We start from the raw sequence: 17,775 nt of genomic DNA on the forward strand, positions 1-17,775 counted from the left end.
CAAGAGGCTCATGCTTAGTGATGTTTGTGGAGTTAATGTTACCAGAGGGATGAAGGCAGCGTGACTATGACTCTGGTCACTTTTGGGCCAAACATATGGCACTGTGAGATGATGCTCTGAGCTGAGCCCTAAGTTATGTTTAGATTAGAATCCTGGAGAGAGGTCAGCTTCTTCCCTTCTCCTGTCTGAATGTGGGAAATTAAATATATATATTCAATACATATAAATACAGGGTGTTAAAAAAATGTATACACACTTTGAATGACTATAAAGTCAGTATTCATTTACATACAGTTCATTTTCAAATTTTAAAGGAATCTACAGTAATTACTAATTTTTTTTGTCAACGCTTCTTCTCAAACTGGTGCCCATGCTGGTCCAGGCACTGCTGATAACGCGAAGCAGTGGAGTCACAAAACATCACGCATCATTTTGTGTTGTATTGCTGCACATTCTCATTCAATAGCTGCCCTGAATTTGTCAACTGTTGCCTGTTTTGTACAGTAAACTGTTTTTTATGTATTCCCATAAGAAAAAGTGTAGTGGATAAATTTTTTTTGTTCAAAGCTTAGTCTGGCTTCACCCATTATTTAAAATCAGTTAAATCGGGGGGGAGGGGTAATCTAAAATATGTACACAGATAATAACTTAATTAAAAAAAAATAAAAGAAAAATAAAATCAGTTAAACCTGAAAAGGAGCGAAAATTACCTGTGTTAGCAGCTGTTGACGTGAGCATACATTTTTTGGGACACCCTTTATATGTGCTAGTGCACAGCTGTTTGCAGGATCAGGCCTTTGTGGGGCTGTGAGGGGTGGCATTTTTCTGTTTTCAGGAGGATTGTTATGAGGAAAATACTGGTTTCATGTGAAAGGACTTTAATCAACTGCCCTTTCACCTGAGGGGCACAACACTTGGTTGCAGTGCCAGTCTGTATACCCTCTCCCTCCTGCTTTCAGCCAACTGGCTCACTGCCTGGGTGCCTCTGTCTCGGAAGACCTGTAGCAGCTGTCCATTCGGGATTTATGTTGAACGGCCCAGGTAACAGTCCATTTCCTTCCATATGTTCTCTCTCTTGACCCTCCCCACAACCTGCACTGCAGGTGGGCAGGGCAGGGATTGCTCCTCATTTTACGGAAGGGGAGCCTGGAACCTCAGAGAAGTGAAGTGCCTAAGTTCACACAGCATGCTTGTGTGTGTGTGTGTGTGTGCGTGTGTGTGTGTGTGTGTGTGTGTGTGTTGGGGGGCGGGGGGTAGGACCCAGTGTTCCACAGGTAATCAGGAATCCAAAGCTGATAATACCTTCTTACTATTTTTACTTTTGGTGAGGCCTGCCACGGGAGAAGCTAGGCCTTCCTATCTGTTCCTCAGAGACTTCCTTGCTTTTCTAATAGAGGCTGGAAATTGGGGACACATGCACACAGCCTTTTGCAGCCTTATTCTAGAATAGCCACTGAATGTGGAGTTTCCATCAGACACAGACCAGTGAGCAAACAGGTTTCTTACAATACCTGTTACCCAGAAGTGGAGCCCAGCATGCCTCTGTGTCCTCAAGGTACAGAGTCCTTTCTGGAAAAGGACTTCGGGGTTCTCTTTCTGCCCCCTTCTCAATTGGTATTCTCAGGAGGCTGCTTTATTCTAAAGACCCTTCCCTCCCTTCTTCCCTCCCTCCCTCCGTTCCTTCCTTCTTTCCTTCCTTCCTTCCTTCCATTCAATTCAACACTTAATGAGTGCCTACTCCTGTGATTCATTTTGGGTTCAAGGCACATTTTCAAATACCAGAAGTTTGGTGACACGCTTGAAAAGACTTTATTGAATCCACAGTGATAGTATTCTTTCCCTGACCACAGTTCACCTCTAGGTTAGTGTTCTAGTGGAACTCACTACCTTCCCTTTTATACTCTCAAGGAAAAGTTCTTACAGGTTCCAACAATAATAGTAGTAGCTAATATTTGCATACTTTTTAATATGCCATACACTGTTCTAAACACATGACAAATTATTTTATCCTCAGGCACCTTAGAGGTATGTACTGCTATCCTCATTTTACATGTGAGACAATTGAAGCAAAAAGAACTTAAGATACTTCCCAAAGATCATGTCACATAGCTGGTTCAGTGGCAGAATGAAGGCATTTTGGCTTCAGAATTTACTCTCTTGACTGTATGGCATATGGCCTCTTACATGAGAGCAAACACTGAGTCTTTAGCTCCTGCTTGATGGCAGGTCCCTGTTCATAGCTGCAGGTTCTCCCGCCCTCTCCACCATGTCATGTGACCCTCTCATCCCTGGGTTGTGCTGAAAGATAGCACCACATAAGCTCGGAACAAAAAGAATTTTTGTACACTGGCATACTTAGCTAAACACCTGGAAGATTCAAGGTTCACTACTTTGTCTTGGCACATTGGTTACTCATCTGCCCCATCCAGTGACACTCTTGGGTGTACAGTGGCAATCAGGAGTGAATCTGATGCCCATCCTGTTCTCAAGAAATTTCCTAGAAGGGGTGAGAAAACTGCTTTGTAAACAGCTATGATACAAAACTGAAAATTAGAAATACCAAAGAGAAAAGTTCTGATATGCCTCCCCTTCCTGGCTGGTTTCCTCACGTCTTCTAATGTGAGGAGAGAGGGTCTAAGAGTACCAGCCTCTTCAGGGTGTGCCCTCCTCTCAGACCCCCGGGCCTCAATCCCTGTTAGGCCTTGAAGGATATGGCATGACCTAGAGCAGATTAGAGATAAATCACCTCTTGAAGTGTTTGGAGGCAAACTCTTAAACTCATTCTTGGCCTATTTACCCTCTTCTCTTTTTCTTGAAGGAAGTGAAAAGGAAAGAGGTTAGGTAAATTTTAATAAATCAGTTTAACACCAAAGTCTGAAAGAAATTTAATAAACTCTCTTTTTTGTTTGCTTTGATTTTTATAGAGGTTGATAGGATGGGTGAGAGGCTTAGAGCTGTGATGATGCCAGTTCACAAACTGTTGCTGGTTTGTGATAAGTATATAAGCGCTTAAAAACTATTACAGTAAAATTTGACATTTTTATTATATTTTATAATTGTGTTTATAATAGGTTGGAGATTTAAAAAGCAAAACAAACAAAAAACTGGCCCTTTACTAAAAATGGTAAATAGTTTTGAGAAATACTGGCTTATTTAGTGTGACAATGAAAAAGAGCTTCAGTCTTCTTATCTGTAAAATCCTATTTTATAAAAGGCCTGTGGTCCAGACGCCCTCACGCCATAATGACTGATCTCCAGGAGGCTGTGTGCGCAGCAGGGGCACACGGGTGGGCGGGGTTCCATGCATAGCGAGGCAAGAATAGGTGGGAGGGGACTTGACACTGTGTCCCCGGGGATCTGGGGAGTCCCACACAGTGTCGCAGGGGCTTGATGCTGCATTCCCGCAGGTCTGGGTCTCGCAGGATTTCGAGGTGCACGTGGATGGGCAGGGCTGCATGCGCAGCAAGGCAGGTACAGGTAGGCAGGGACGTGACTCTGAGTCTTGAGGTGCCCGTAGGTCTTGATGCTGTCTCTGACAGGAGGGAGGAGGGAGCCAGATACCCGCAATATTAAAATACTGGAGGCCCCGCCACACAGGGAGGCGCCCCACCTCCCGCCGTGCGAGGGGGCACCCCGTGGGCTGCCACGAGAGGCAGGTCGCACTGTCACGGTGGGTGGCTAGGACGCGTGTCTGACTTCCGCTCCAGCCCCCACCCTACTCCCTGACTGTCTGCTCCTGGCTGCCCAAGCTGGTGCGGTGGCTCGGCCAGCCCCAGGCCCGCCCCCACCCTGTGTCTGCTCCGGGCCAGCAGAGCAGCCCAGCCAGCTTGGGCAGGCCCCCATCTCTGTCTCTGTCATTGTCTCTGTTCTGGGCCTCACCTGCGCACGCTACCTCCTCCTGTCTGGTCATTTCCTTATAGGGTCCCGGCCTAATTTGCATTTTACCTCTTTATAGATTTAGATTTTCTCTAATTAATTCCCTTTTAATGTGCTTGAATTTCATGCAGTGGGCCACTAGTGAGATTAATAATACCTCAAATTATTATTTTTAGAATTACTTGATTGTAAATAAAATTTTGGGACACACAGTATTTGCCTGCCACTGTGCATTTATTGTGCACGAGAGGCCCAATGCACGAAATTCATGCAGGGGCCTCAGCCCTTGCAGCTGCAGCTTTGTACGGAATGACATCCAGGAGGTTATTTAGCTGTCTGATCTAATTAGCATATTATGTTTTTATTATTATAGATGTATTATCTTATTTAATCCTCACCACAACTCTGAAATAAGTTTTGTTATCATCCCCATTTTTCTGAGACTTGGACAGGTTAAGGGACTTGCCAGAAGTTAAACCTATAGTAAGTGTGTTTGTGGAACTTGAATGGGAATTGGTACTCTTTTTTTTTTTAGATTTTTTTTTAAATAAATCTTTATTGTTCATATTATTACAAATGTTCCTCATTTCCCCCCGCACCCCCATTGCTCCCCTCCACCAGGTTCCCACCTCACCCTCTGCCCTTTCCCCACCCCCCATTGTCCTCATCCATAGGTGCACAGTTTATGTTCAGTCTCTTCCCACACCCCCCTCTCCCCTTTTCCCCGAGAATCGTCAGTTCACTCCCCTTCCATACCTCTGATTCTATTATATTCACCAGTTAATATTGTTCATCAGATTTTTTTTTTAATTCCCTTGGTTTTTAGATTCACTTGTTGATAGTTATGTATTTGTTGTTCATAGTTTTTATCTTTATTTACTTTCTCTTCTGAAAGAACCCCCTTCAGCAATTCATTTAATTCTGGTTTGGCGGTGATGAACTCCTTTACCTTTTTTTTATTTGTGAAGCTTTTTATCTTGCCTTCGATTCTGAGTGATAGCTTTGCTGGGTAGATTATTTTTGGCTGTAGGTTCTTGCTATTCATCACCTTGAATATTTCTTGCCATTCCCGTCTGGCCTGCATGGTTTCTGTTGAGAAATCAGCTGACAATCGTATGGGTGCTCCCTTATAGGTAACTACCTGCTTTTCTCTTGCTGATTTTAATAGTCTCTCTTTGTTTTTTGCTCTTGGAATTTTAATTATGATGTGTCTTGATGTGGTCTTCTTTGGATTCCTTTTGTTTGGAGTTCTGTGCGCTTCCTGGACTTGTAAGACTAATTCTTTCACCAGGTGGGGGAAGTTTTCTTTCACTATTTCTTTCAGTATGTTTTCGTTATCTTGCTCTCTCTCATCTTCTGGGACCCCATAATTCTGATGTTGGTTCGCCTGAAGTTGTCTCAGAGGTTTCTTACATTATCTTCAACTTTCTGGATTATCTTGTCTTCTTGCTTCTGCAGAGGAATGTCTTCTGGCTCTTTATGTATCAAATCTTTGACTTGATTCTTGCAATCTTCCGTTCTGTTTTTAGGACTCTGTATAATATTTTTTATTTCAGAGAATGTATTCTTTATTTCTAGTTGATCCCTTATTATTTCTTGTTGATCCCTTTTCATCTCCTCATAGGTCTTATCGACCTTTTCTAGGAAATTCCTGAAAAACCTTATAAGCGTGGTTTTGAACTCTATATCCAGTCTCTTCTTTTCCTCCATTTCTTTTGTTTGTGATCTATTTCCTTGTCTCCGCATTTTCACAGCTTCCCTGAGTTGGTAGGGTGGCTTTGTGTGCTAAGGTGTCCTATATGGTTCAGTGAGTCAGCCTCCCAGTTACCTGAGGTGGACAGTGTTGGTGTAGCCCTTTGTGGGCTGTGTGTGCAGTCTTGTTGTTAAGCCTTGCTTGTTGCTGGTATCACTGGGAAGCGTTGATCTCCAAACGGGAATTGGTACTCTTAACTGTATTGTACCATGTTCTCCATAAAAACCCTGGCATACAGGAGGGCTCCCTGTCATTCTATTTTCTCAACTTTACTAGAGATCCGGACACCTGCTTTCCCATTTCATCACTGACCCCACTGATTTTGCAACCTTGGGCAAGTCACTTCTTTATACCATAACTAGAGGCCCAGTGCATGAATTTGTGCACCAGTGGGGTTCCTCAGCCTAGCATGAGGGATCAGGCCAAAACTGGCTCTTCGACATCCCCCAAGGGGTCCCAGATTGCAAGAGGGAGCAGGCCAGGCCAAGGGACCCCTCCGATGCACGATCCGGGCCAGGTAGGGACGTGGGAGCACTCCAGGTCTTCTCTGACCAGTCTTGCTCAGTCCTGATCAGCTGGACCCCAGCAGCAAGCTAACCTACCCGTCTGAGCATCTGCTCAATGCATGTCAGTGGTCAGTGCACGTCATAGCGACTGGTCGACCAGTGCACATCATAGCAAACAGTTGAGCGGCCTTACATATTTACGCTCTGATTGGTTGAACGGACGACCAGACACTTAGCATATTAGGTTTTTATGTATAGGATTACCTCATCTATCCTCCGTAGTGGGTTCTATGTTATATTCATCTTTGGTTTCCCAGCATTTAGCTGAATAGGGCTTGATATATAATGGATATTGAATACTGATATAATTGATTACACTAGATCAGTGGTTGGCAAACTCATTAGTTAGCAGAGCCAAATATCAACAGTACAACGATTGAAATTTCTTTGAGAGCTGAAAACCGACTTCTGCACACGGGCCACGAAGTTTCAATTGCATTGTATGTGCGCACCCGTATGTGATATTTTGTGGAAGAGCCATACACAAGGGACCAAAGAGCCACATGTGGCTCGAAAGCCACAGTTTGCCGACCACCGCACTAGATGATCTCTAAGCGTTCTTTCAGTCTCTACTTTCTCTGAACATCCTAGGTACTTTACCCTCTTCCCTTCCTCCTGAGCACCCTATTTCCACCTACCCCACCCAGCAGCATGATCTTATTTTCTCATGTCTGTTTGTCTTAGCCAGTCTAGTTCGTGAGTACTTTGAGACAGCCCACATAGTGCCCATGGCTTTACTCGTTTGTGAAATGTGTCTAGACTAAACTCACCAGGGATAATAAAGTACAGGGTGGAAGGGGCTGGATCACAAAGTCAGAAACATGCTCTTACTCCATTCTCATCCAGTGGGGCCTGAGCCCAGGGCAGCTCTGCTGGCAGCCCTGCCAGGCCTGAGTAATGGCTGCAGCCTGGAGCAGGGTTTTCCATGAGCTCCATCGGGGTCTCCGTAATTGGAACATGGCACCTTCCGACTTGTAATAGATGGCAGAACGAGAGGGGCATTTGTCACTGCCCGACTTCCCTGCGGGGAAAGAGGCTCATAAGTCACAGCTGATAAACCCTTTGATGACTTTTAAACTTCATTTACAGAAAAGAATAGCTATAATCAACCAACAGCAAGCAGTGACTAATCTTGCCACATTATCCCAGTGAGGAGCCAGCCCTTAAGGCATGGGAAATGGGGGGAGGGGCATCCCCCAGGCTTACAGCCAATACTTATTGGCTCTTGGAGTTGAAAGTATGCTCTTAGCAAGGCCCCATGAGTTTACACTGAAAAGGATCAGAAAGTGTTAGAAGCTGATCTCTTGGAAGGTACAGGGTCTGCTTAGCATGAAGCCACTCTGGGCCAAGGTTAAGAGGACCAGCTCTGGTTTCTTATGGACTGGTCCCAGCGCTGGCATTGCATGGCTTACGTAGAACTAAGCTCCAACCCTGTTTCCTCATGTGAAGGGGCATTGTACATACCGTCACCTCATAGCAGGATACGTAGTGCAGTTCCTGGCACATGAGTAAGTGTTGGTAATGATAATCACGATCACGCATTTAATCCTGGAAGAGTCCTTTGTCTCAGAACCCAAGGTCATGTTGCAAATCAGCAGCAAAGCCAGGACCAGTCCTGTTGGAGGGGGAGGGGTTAGTGGGAGCAATTTTCTGAAGTGGGAAGTGCAAAAGCTTTAGAATTAGGCAATCTTGGGGTTCTTTTATCTTAATCATGCCACTTAATGTGACTGGGAAAATTATTTAAGCTCTCTCTGAGCCTCAGTTTCTTCATCTGTAGAATGAAGATGATTCTACTTATTTTTCATTAGGTTGTGATCAGAATTATATAAGTAATTCATAGAGGCCCAGTGCACGAAATTTGTGCACTGGGGGCTGGGGGTTGTCCCTCAGCCCAGCCTGCACCCTCTCCAATCTGGGACCTCTTGGGGGATGTCTGACTACCCATTTAAGTGGCAATTGGACATCCCTCTCACAATCCGGGACTGTTGGCTCCTAACCACTTGCCTGCCTGGCTGACTGATTGCACCTAACCACTCTGCCTGCCAGCCTGATAGCCCCCTAACTGCTCCCCTGCCAGCATGATTGAGACCTAACTGCTCCTCTGCAGGCCTGGTCACCCCCAACTACCCTCCCCTGCAGGCCTGGCCACCCTCAATTGCCCTCCCCTGCTGGCCATCTTGTGACACTGTGGGGGTGGCCATGTTGTGACAACATGCGGCAGCCATCTTGTGATGTTGTGGGGGCGGCCATCTTGTGATGCAAGAGTGTGAGGGTCAATTTGCATATCATTTCTTTTTTATATAGGATTATGCTTCCAACACAGTGCCTGGCATAAAGAAGTTGTGTGTTTAGAAGCATCGAACAGACTGTATAACCTATGAGGGAAGGAAGGGTGAGGGGGAAAGAGATCAACCAAAGGACTTGAATGCATGCATATGAGCATAACCAATGGGCACAGACAGTGGGGGTAGAGGCTTGTGCTGGGGGGTAGTGGTGGCCGGGGAGAGGTTAGTGGGGAAAAGGAGGCTCATGTAATACTTTAAACAATAAAGAATTTAAATTAAAAAATAAAAAAGAAGTTGTATGTTCCCTTTTTGTTCTTCCTCAAGACAAGAATTAGTATGCAGCTATCAAGGGAAGAGGAGACAGCATTAAAGAAATGCTCTTATTTCAGTAAACCAAGAGAAAGGGCAGAATTGAAGGAGCAAAGAGGAGAAAGGAACATGTTTTATATTTTGTTCCTCCTGCAGGTATTGTCTTTCCCCGTGTCACCACTCAATGGGAATCACCTTAAACATGCTCTCTTTTTTGTAAAGCCTTCTATACTGCTCCTACTCCTTCTCTGATATTCCTGGTTGTTTTGCATTGGGTTGCTTCTGGTCAGTGGACTCCAGCCCAGGTGGCTGGAGGTGGTGTCCCCTCCTGAGCTGAGAGCTCTTTGAGATCAGATAGCAGAATACTAGCTGGATGAATGAATGCACAATTCATTTGTTAATTAACACCTGGTCCATAGTTGGCCAGGTGAGTATTTGGATATCTGTAATTATGATTGAATGAGTAGGTAGGTGTTTAGATAACTTCTTTGGTGAAAATTTTTAAAAAGAGGTTGGCCCTACCTCAGTGGATAGAGCGTCGGCCTGTGAACTGAAAGTCCCAGGTTCGATTCCGGTCAAGGGCATGTACCTTGGTTGCGGGCACATCCCCAGTAGGGGGTGTGCATGAGGCAGCTGATCGATGATTCTCATCGATATTTCAATATTTCTAACTCTCAACCCCTCTCATGTAATAATAGAGCCAGGTCCGAGCGTCCTGGACCTGTAGCCTGTATCCCTTATGCTTCCCTCCCCGGGTCCCTCAAGGTTCAGGATGCTCAAACTGGGGGTTCTCATGGGAATGGTCAGGAACTAAAAGAGCACACCTGGGGAAATTAGTTCTCTCTGGCCAGTGATGATCATTTTGGCAATGCTAATGAGCTGGGGCCAGGTGAGTTTAATGAGATTAATAGATGTTTTGTCATTCCTGACCGCTTGGTAACCAGGAGCCTCTGGACCAAGGAGGTCCCAGGCACTGATCAGTATAATTGCGTGGCTTTCTTCAGAAACAGCCTCCTCATCTCTGATAGCTATTTTCCTTTAAAACGCCCGAGTGTCCCCAGGGTTATTTAAGAGCAGAGGTCAAGCCACAGACTGGTGTGACCCTCATTCCATGCTGGAAACTAAGGTCAGAGATGTCCAGCCGATGGTGTTGGTGGTAAATCGTTAAGGCCAAGAGCAGCAGCTATTTTGAAACGAGCATTTCAAGAAAAAGATCCAGTGCTGCAGAGGGCTTACCTATTCACTGTAGGAGTTCTGAGACTGGGATGCAGGATGTTGGACAGAAAGCCTGGATTCAAGTCCCCTAGCTACTTTCTTCACTACCTCGGTGACCTTCAGGAAGTCACTTACCTTCGCTGATCCTCAGCTTTTTTTATCTATAAAATAGGGCCAACAATGTCAGGATCAAAGGTATATACTGGCTTTGTCTACTAAAATCCTGTGCAGGTGTGTGTGAGGCATTATAGTAGAAAATGGGAACCGGTGAGGACCAAGGAGAGGGTGTGATGGCTCAGGTTGACACATTCTCATCATGGGAATAAGTTCCGTACCCCAAACATCTCTATGCATAGGGTTTGGAGTTACACAGTCTGGGTCCCAGGTCTGGCTTTGCTCTATTAATCAACTATTTTGCTTCTCTGAGCTTCTGGGTCCCTATTTAAAATACCTCCTCATTGGGCTGTTGTAAGGATTAAATAAGATGAGGTATGTAAAAGTCTCCGACGCATTGTTAGCAGTCAGTAATTTGAGGCCATTCTTACTGGAATGGGCCTCTGTGGGTCTCATTTACCTAGAGTTCAGGGGTAGAGGTACCTTTTAGGACTTTTCTACCTTTACAAAACCCTGTTACTTCATCCCATGTTTAGGTTTGGTTCTTGATTTTCAAAGCATAGCTTCCATCTGAAATGTTTCAACTGGGAAAGTGATTTGTTTTTGCCCAATTTCTTCTATCCCTATTAACCTGAAGAAGCTAGCCCATCCTTTTGAGCTGTAAATTGCATTTCAAAGACTGTGTCCCTGGTGTGCTTTAATTAGCTTAAGGACCCAGTTTTCTGCAGCAGTTGTTTTTCTAGCAGGTAAAGGTATAGACTCACTTGGGAGCTAGACCCTGGTTTTCTCAAACACAGCATATCTACAGTCACCCCCTCCCAGCTCTTCATCGTCCTGGGGGCCTGTCTCGTATCAGCCCCAAAGGAAAAGTGGAATATAAGGACCTAGATTTAGAGTCAGAGGACCCACGGGTTACTTGACGCTACTACTCGTGGCTGTAGCATTCTCTCTGTTCCTCAGAGTGAGGACATATAAGCTTCATGCTCACTAAGTCCCTGATAATCTGACATTTCAAAAGTCTCTGGAGCCCTAACTGGTGTGGCTCAGTGGATAGAACGGCAGCCTGCGAACTGAAGGGTCCCAGGTTCGATTCCACGTACCTTGGTTGCGGGCACATCCCCAGTAGGGGGTGTGCAGGAGGCAGCTGATCGATGTTTCTCTCTCATTGATGTTTTTAACTATCCCTCTCTTCCCCTCTATGAAAAAAAAGTCAATTAGATAGATAGATAGATAGATAGATAGATAGATAGTCAGTCTCTGGAAACAAGTCTGGTTCTCTCTCCCCCTCCCCTGTTTTACCTCCCCTCCTTACTACCATCACCAAGAACAGTCCCTCTACTTCTCTCTCCTTAGCTCATTGCTAAGCGTGGGGCCTCTGGGGGCTGCAGATGCCTTGCTCTCAATTACATAGCTAATCTGTGAGGCAGGGTTTAGCCCAGGAGGGAAAATAGCTTATCAAGTTAAGCAACTTCTGCTGAGTAGGATGTCAATATTTTCTAGGGCTTCCACTCTAAGCTAGGGGGAAGCCTGAAAGAACCAAAAAAGGATTACTTGGGTAAGATTGAGTCGAGGATGGTTGGTCTGTGGAGGAAGGTGTTTGGGTCAGAGACCAGAGAAAGTGCCTGGGATCTCAGCCCTCCGAGGTCCCACTTAGGGCAGGGCCATCAGCTAGCCCTTGTCACCTCACCTCCTCACCTCTAACATTTATCGGGCACTTACTGTACCCCAGGCTTTGTCCGTCCTGTCTCTAACTTTTGGAAGGCAGAGCAAGAGGATAGATGGAGACAAACGCATCATACGTCTAAATATTTGAAAGTTATAAGTAAAGCTAACAAATTTGTTTTCTTCCTAACAACTTGGAAGACTGTGTCTGGATTTAGAATTTTTGACTCTTTGGGATTCTGCACTTGAACCTAGCAGTTCTAGGAGAATTCGTCTGAGTATGCTTCCCTCCCACTTCCCACCCCCAGTTCCATCCCTCCATACTAGGACCTTCAGGGACATGAATGTAGATACTTGAGCTTTTCTATATCCTCATAGATAACATCCCCTTGTACTTAGGGGACACACACAGCAGTAGCACAGTCTGCCTCCAAGGAATGTGCAGGCTTTGAAAGCAGAGTGGAGCTGAAACCGGTTTGGCTCAGTGGATAGAGCATCGGTCTGCGGACTGAAGAGTCCCAAGTTCGATTCCGGTCAAGGGCATATACATGGGTTGCGGGCACATCCCCAGAAGGGGGTGTGCAAGAGGCAGCTGGTCAATGTTTCTAGCTCTCTATCCCTCTCTCTTCCTCTCTGAAAAAAATCAATAAAATGTATTTTAAAAAAGAAAAGAAAAGAAAGGGGAGTGGAGGCTATTTAGACGGGAAGGTATAGAGGTCTGGTGCCCGGAGTGTGCTTCAGGTGGACATTTCTGCTTAGCTCTGCAGATTCCTCACCCAGAGTGGCCAAGTCTCTACAGATCAGAAAAATGACCTTCATGTGACATGGCTTCTGGCTATCTCTCCGTGGTATCATTCACAATGTGCTCTAGTCTGACCTTGATCCTCATCTAGAATAGGCCCACAAATGGTAGTGTTAGTAGAACAGAGAAGTTGAACCTAGTCAAAATAGTTATTAGATCTTACAGCTTGCAAAGTTCTTTTATGTGCATTGTCTAAGCCCTAGATGATTAGAGAAAAGACTAGACAGGGCTGGGGCTAAAGTGAAAAGTCTGTGCTCACCAGCCAAGCAGCAAGTACTGATCCCACAATCCGTCATACCAGGAGCAGTTGCACGGTGGTGGTAGAGGGTTCTGGCAGACGTCTGAGGAAACACAGCAACTGTCATGTCCCTACCAGATCAGTGGCAGAGCCAGCTGTCATCCACAGATCTCTGAGCCATAATCCCCCTCTCCTCTTTCTATCTCAGTCCACACCCAGGCCTGGTTGGTCCCCTCCAGCCAAAGCAGGTAGCATCTCCCTGGTCCAAAACTCAATGGTTTTGAGCTGAACCAACCAGGAGAGAGTTATCTGATTACCATGGAGAAGCCCCACAAATTTCTTGTATACCCACAGATGGGCAAAGGAATTAACGTTTGAGTGGCTTGTCATCCAGATAGGAAAAAGGATTTCATAATTGTGAGGAATGGGGAGTCCAAAGAAAATCACAAATTTCAAGCATTTCCTCCTGCATATGGACAGTGTATTGGGTGTTTTCATGGGTCTGTTGTGACCCTCACTGCTCAATAAATGTTGACGATTGGATGTAGAGGGAAACTGAGTAACAAAAAAGAATCTGTCCCTCCTAGACCATTTCCAAGGTTGCCACCAGGCCCTTCATCAACAGCAGTGCCCCCTCAGACTTTCTTACTTAGGATGGCACACTTGGACCCCATTATATCCTAGGAGCAGGTTCTCCAGAATGCTCCTGTCCAGCCTATGGTTCTCTTGCAAACAATGCCATCTGTTGGTCAGAACATGCCAGCTTCCAGGCTAGGAGAATTGTGGAGAGAATTGTGGACTCTAACCCTGATGGAACAAAGGATACAGATTTTCCAGCTTACACCCAGCTCTTCTCTATTTTACCAAAAAGAAGCCCCCTCTGTCCAAATATATTAGGTAATTAGGTAGGAGTTTATGGTTAGCTTACACTGGTGAAAGTTTTATACATGTGGCTTGGGGGTCTTTAGCACCTTTTTTTCTTTTTAGCACCTTCTGAAAGAACTCCAGGATGGGGTATTGAGATGGGTGTGCTCTAAAAGGGAGTTACATCAACCCATGCCAGTGAGCCAAGAGGTATAAATGCCAAGGCTTACCGTTAGCCCTTTCCTACTGAAATTGAGCTTCTTTTTCCCTTTCACGCTGTGGCTTGTGCCCAGCTGTAACCTATTTATGGAAAGGGGTAGCAGAGATATTTATACAGCCATTTGGGGTAAAAGACATTGCCAGAGTGTAGAGAGCAAAGAGTAGGTCCGGTATTATACCTAGCAAAGAGAACTAAATTTGAATGAGTAAGTATAAAAATAGTTAACTCTAAAAAAATCATTTAAAAACAATTCTCAGGTAAATATGCTGACTTCACTGTAGTGTTTACATGGGTGTGAGCTCTGGGAAGGACTGTAATGAAGTTGAAAGAAATGGGCTTTTTAGGGACTAACTGACATGGGTTTGAATGGCCATTCTTGGCAAGTTAATGAAGTTATTGAAGTCTGTTTCTGGCAAAATATTAGTCATACCCATGGGTTAGGGTTAGGCATCTCCAAAGGGAGTTGCACCAATGAGCAGAAGGCTGAGCCCACACTGAGTGTTGGAGTGAGACTTGTTTTCAAAATGGCGGGTACCAATAAGGACAGCAATAGCTGGGTCCATGTCTGGATCAGACTGAGCAGTACTCATAATATGATATTGTTCTGGAGCAGACATGTAATTACCATGTGACTTTTTGGCCATGTTTTTACATGGAAGGAGCAGAAGCTGTGGCAGGTCTTCAAATTTAGATCCTGTGTGGAGTGGTAACCTTTGAGATGAGCATTAAAGATGGAGTGAGTTTAAAAGAATTAGAATCAAGCAGACCAGGATTCAGATCCCAGCCTTGCCATTCACTAGCATTGTGACCTCTGAATGTGTGTTCTCTTGCTTCTGCTTGTCCATACCAAATGAGAGAACATATGTAAAGCACCTGGCATGAGCTCATCAGCCAATAAGATGAGCAAAAATGGGGAGCTGGATGCTGTGGGGTGGGGGGAGGAGGGGGTGGGAAAGCATAAAAAATCCATTTGGCTATGATGTGGGCCATGGGCAGCCCTTGAGCCCAACCCGTGGACCCAGCCTCACAGTGGCTCTCTCTTCAGGTGCCCACCATGTCCTTGAAGATCCAGACAAGCAACGTAACCAACAAGAATGACCCCAAGTCCATCAACTCTCGGGTCTTCATCGGAAACCTCAACACAGCTGTGGTGAAGAAGTCGGATGTGGAGACCATCTTCTCCAAGTATGGCCGTGTGGCCGGCTGTTCTGTGCACAAGGGCTATGCATTTGTCCAGTATGCCAACGAGCGCCATGCCCGAGCAGCTGTGCTGGGAGAGAACGGGCGGGTGCTGGCGGGGCAGACCCTGGGTAAGCTCCCAGCATTCTCCTGAGTAGATGCTGGCTTTCACTCTCCAGCTTCCCTTTTAATCCCTTTTATGTTACCCCTACTACTACTCGCTATCCCTGTCAGAGATGCTATAACTTAGTTATAAACTTAGTAGTTACAAATCAGTGCATTAGGCTACAGATTGCTTAGGTTAGAACCCTTTCTGAGAGTCAGGAGGAGGTGCTAGGAGCACAGTTGAAGCAAGTAGGTACCCTTTGCCTTGGTGTTACATACATGAGATGTGGCCACGCTGGTGGTCTACTGTGGAGTGTGTATTGTGTATATGTGTATGTTTGATAGGGGATATTTGTATACGTATTCCTGAGTATGTGGTATGTGGATATAACTGAATATGTGGACATATACCTATAGTGGATATGTATGTAGTATGTGTCAGAATATATATGAGTGTGTAAGCAGATATGCATATATTCATTTACCAAATATTTGTTGAGATCCCATCACATGCTAAGCACTGCTCTAGGCATAACTATGTTTGTTAGACTGTATGAATGCACATTAGATCTTTTGTATATGGTATTGGGAACAAGTCTGAATGTACTTGAGAGTGTGTGTGTGTGTGTGTGTGTGAGAGAGAGACCTTATTACCTTATTACCTGTATATGTGGACATGTGTGAGGGTGTTATCTATGTTTGTGTTTACATGAGTGTACTTGAGAATGCATTTGTGTGTGATGTGCATGAAGTATGTGTGAGTGATATGTTTATGAGCTTGCATGCATGTGTCTGAATGTATATGAATATGTAAAGAGGTGTTTCCCTGTGTTGTGTGGGTATAAGTCTAATGTGTGAGGACATCTGTTGGGTTGGCTGTGTCAGTGACTAAAGGCCAGGGGTACATCATATGTACACATAAATTGCTGCACACTTGCATGAGGGTGACATGTGTATGGGCACCTGCTGTACTGCCAGCATCTGACTCTGCCTTTTCCCTTCACACAGACATCAACATGGCTGGTGAGCCCAAGCCCAACAGACCCAAGGGGTTAAAGAGAGCAGCATCTGCCATTTACAGGTGGGCACTCTGCCTTGTCTGTCTGTCTGTGTGGGTGGGGTTGGTCCCTCTTCCACAGAGGGAGTAAGCACTGGTGGTTGCTGTGCTGAGCCGAGAATTTGGGAGGGTGTTTGGAGATGAGGGCCTGTGCAGAGTGGGCTGAGCGGCCGTCCCTAAGCCCCTGCCCTCTCCCCTTTGTTTCCCCAGTGGCTACAGCTTTGACTATGATTACTACCGGGACGACTTCTACGACAGGTGAGCAGGGAAGGGGCGTGCCCAGGCATGAAGCAGCCAAGCTGGAAGGGTCCTGAGAGATTGCTGGTGCAGCCCATTCAGCCATCCAAGTGGAGCCTAAGTCCAGAGATGTGGACAGGCATTTGCCCAAGGCTGCTCCACGCGTGGGTGGCAGAGCGGGGACGAGACTTAAATTTGCAGGTGCCCAGGCTCGAGCTCCCCCGCCCCACATCGCCTCCCACTCTCCGCCTGCCGTCTTCTTTCTCAATCCAGGGTGGGACTCAGTAGGAATGGACAGCCACGGGACTCATACATGCAGCAAGTTGGAGTACAAAACGGTGCAGGGCCCAGTGCAGGGGGTTTGGGCTCTTACGCTTCTGCTGTTCCATCTAAGGTACCCAGCCAGCCGGGAGGGATCTCAGCGCAGTCTGAGCTGCTGGGCCCTATTTTTATAGCCAAGAGTTAACAGCCCTTTTAGAAATGTGAATTAGTCCCCGGTAGGCTCTGGCCCAGCCTACCCAGACCCCATACTTGAGGCTGTGGCCTCCACTCCATGGCCCCATCCACATGCTTGAGTGGAAATCATGGTGGGAGCTCGCCCAAACTTCCCATTGCTTCTCTCCTTCTGTCTTTCCCTCCCTCCCTCTTGGCCTGCCCCAGGCTGTCCAAGAACAGAACCTTTCTGAGCCTTGGTGTTCTCACCTGTGAATTCTCTCAGGAGACAGTGCAGTGTAGTTGAAAGTGCCCTAGCCTGGGAGTCAGAATACCTGGGTGCTAATCCCAGCTTTGCCACTGAATGGATTGCATGACTTTGGGCAAGTTCCCTCCCAGTCTGTGAAGTGGGCTTGCACCAAATGACCCCTCGGGGCTCCTCCCGCTCTGGGATCCTGTGGTTCCGTGATTCTGGCCAAGGCCATAGCCGCCGCCTCCCCCTTGGGGCAGAAATGCAGTGTCTGGGACTGGATCCGTTCCCAGAGACTTTCCATCTCCAGGAATCACCAGCCCAGGGCGGGGCCCCTGGACAAAGGAGTGCCAGGCACGGGGCAGTGCATTGCCCATGGATGTCAGGTTTCCTGGTTGTCATCAGGAAAGTGGTCCTACAGTGTTCCCCCGAGGCTGCCCTTCCCTGCACAAAGGTGGTAGCAGATGTGGTGGCAGAGACTCCTACTCAGCCTACTGATGCATGTCAGGGAAAGAGGCCTTCCTGGGAGGGCTGGGCAATGGTGGGGGGCGGGTGGGGCAGGCAGCACATAGTCTGCCTGGGGATCTGATTGAGTTGCCCAACCTGATACT

General features: G+C 46.3%; 1 protein-coding gene across 4 annotated transcripts in view; it reads left to right on the top strand.

Moving 5' to 3' along the window:
- The window catches only part of RALY (RALY heterogeneous nuclear ribonucleoprotein), a 93,431-nt gene that overhangs the window by 70,776 nt on the left and 4,880 nt on the right, over positions 1–17,775 (top strand). For all 4 annotated transcript variants that reach the window (XM_084888586.1, XM_084888584.1, XM_084888587.1 and 1 more), the window contains 3 exons: positions 14,950–15,214; positions 16,197–16,269; positions 16,456–16,503. In XM_084888586.1, coding sequence (XP_084744712.1) covers positions 14,959–15,214; positions 16,197–16,269; positions 16,456–16,503 — 377 coding nt within the window. In that variant the 5' untranslated portion in view covers positions 14,950–14,958. The remainder of the gene's footprint in view (positions 1–14,949; positions 15,215–16,196; positions 16,270–16,455; positions 16,504–17,775) is intronic.

This window comes from Pipistrellus hanaki (genome assembly GCF_964339955.1).
Source record: "Pipistrellus hanaki genome assembly, chromosome: 6".
NCBI lineage: Eukaryota > Metazoa > Chordata > Mammalia > Chiroptera > Vespertilionidae > Pipistrellus > Pipistrellus hanaki.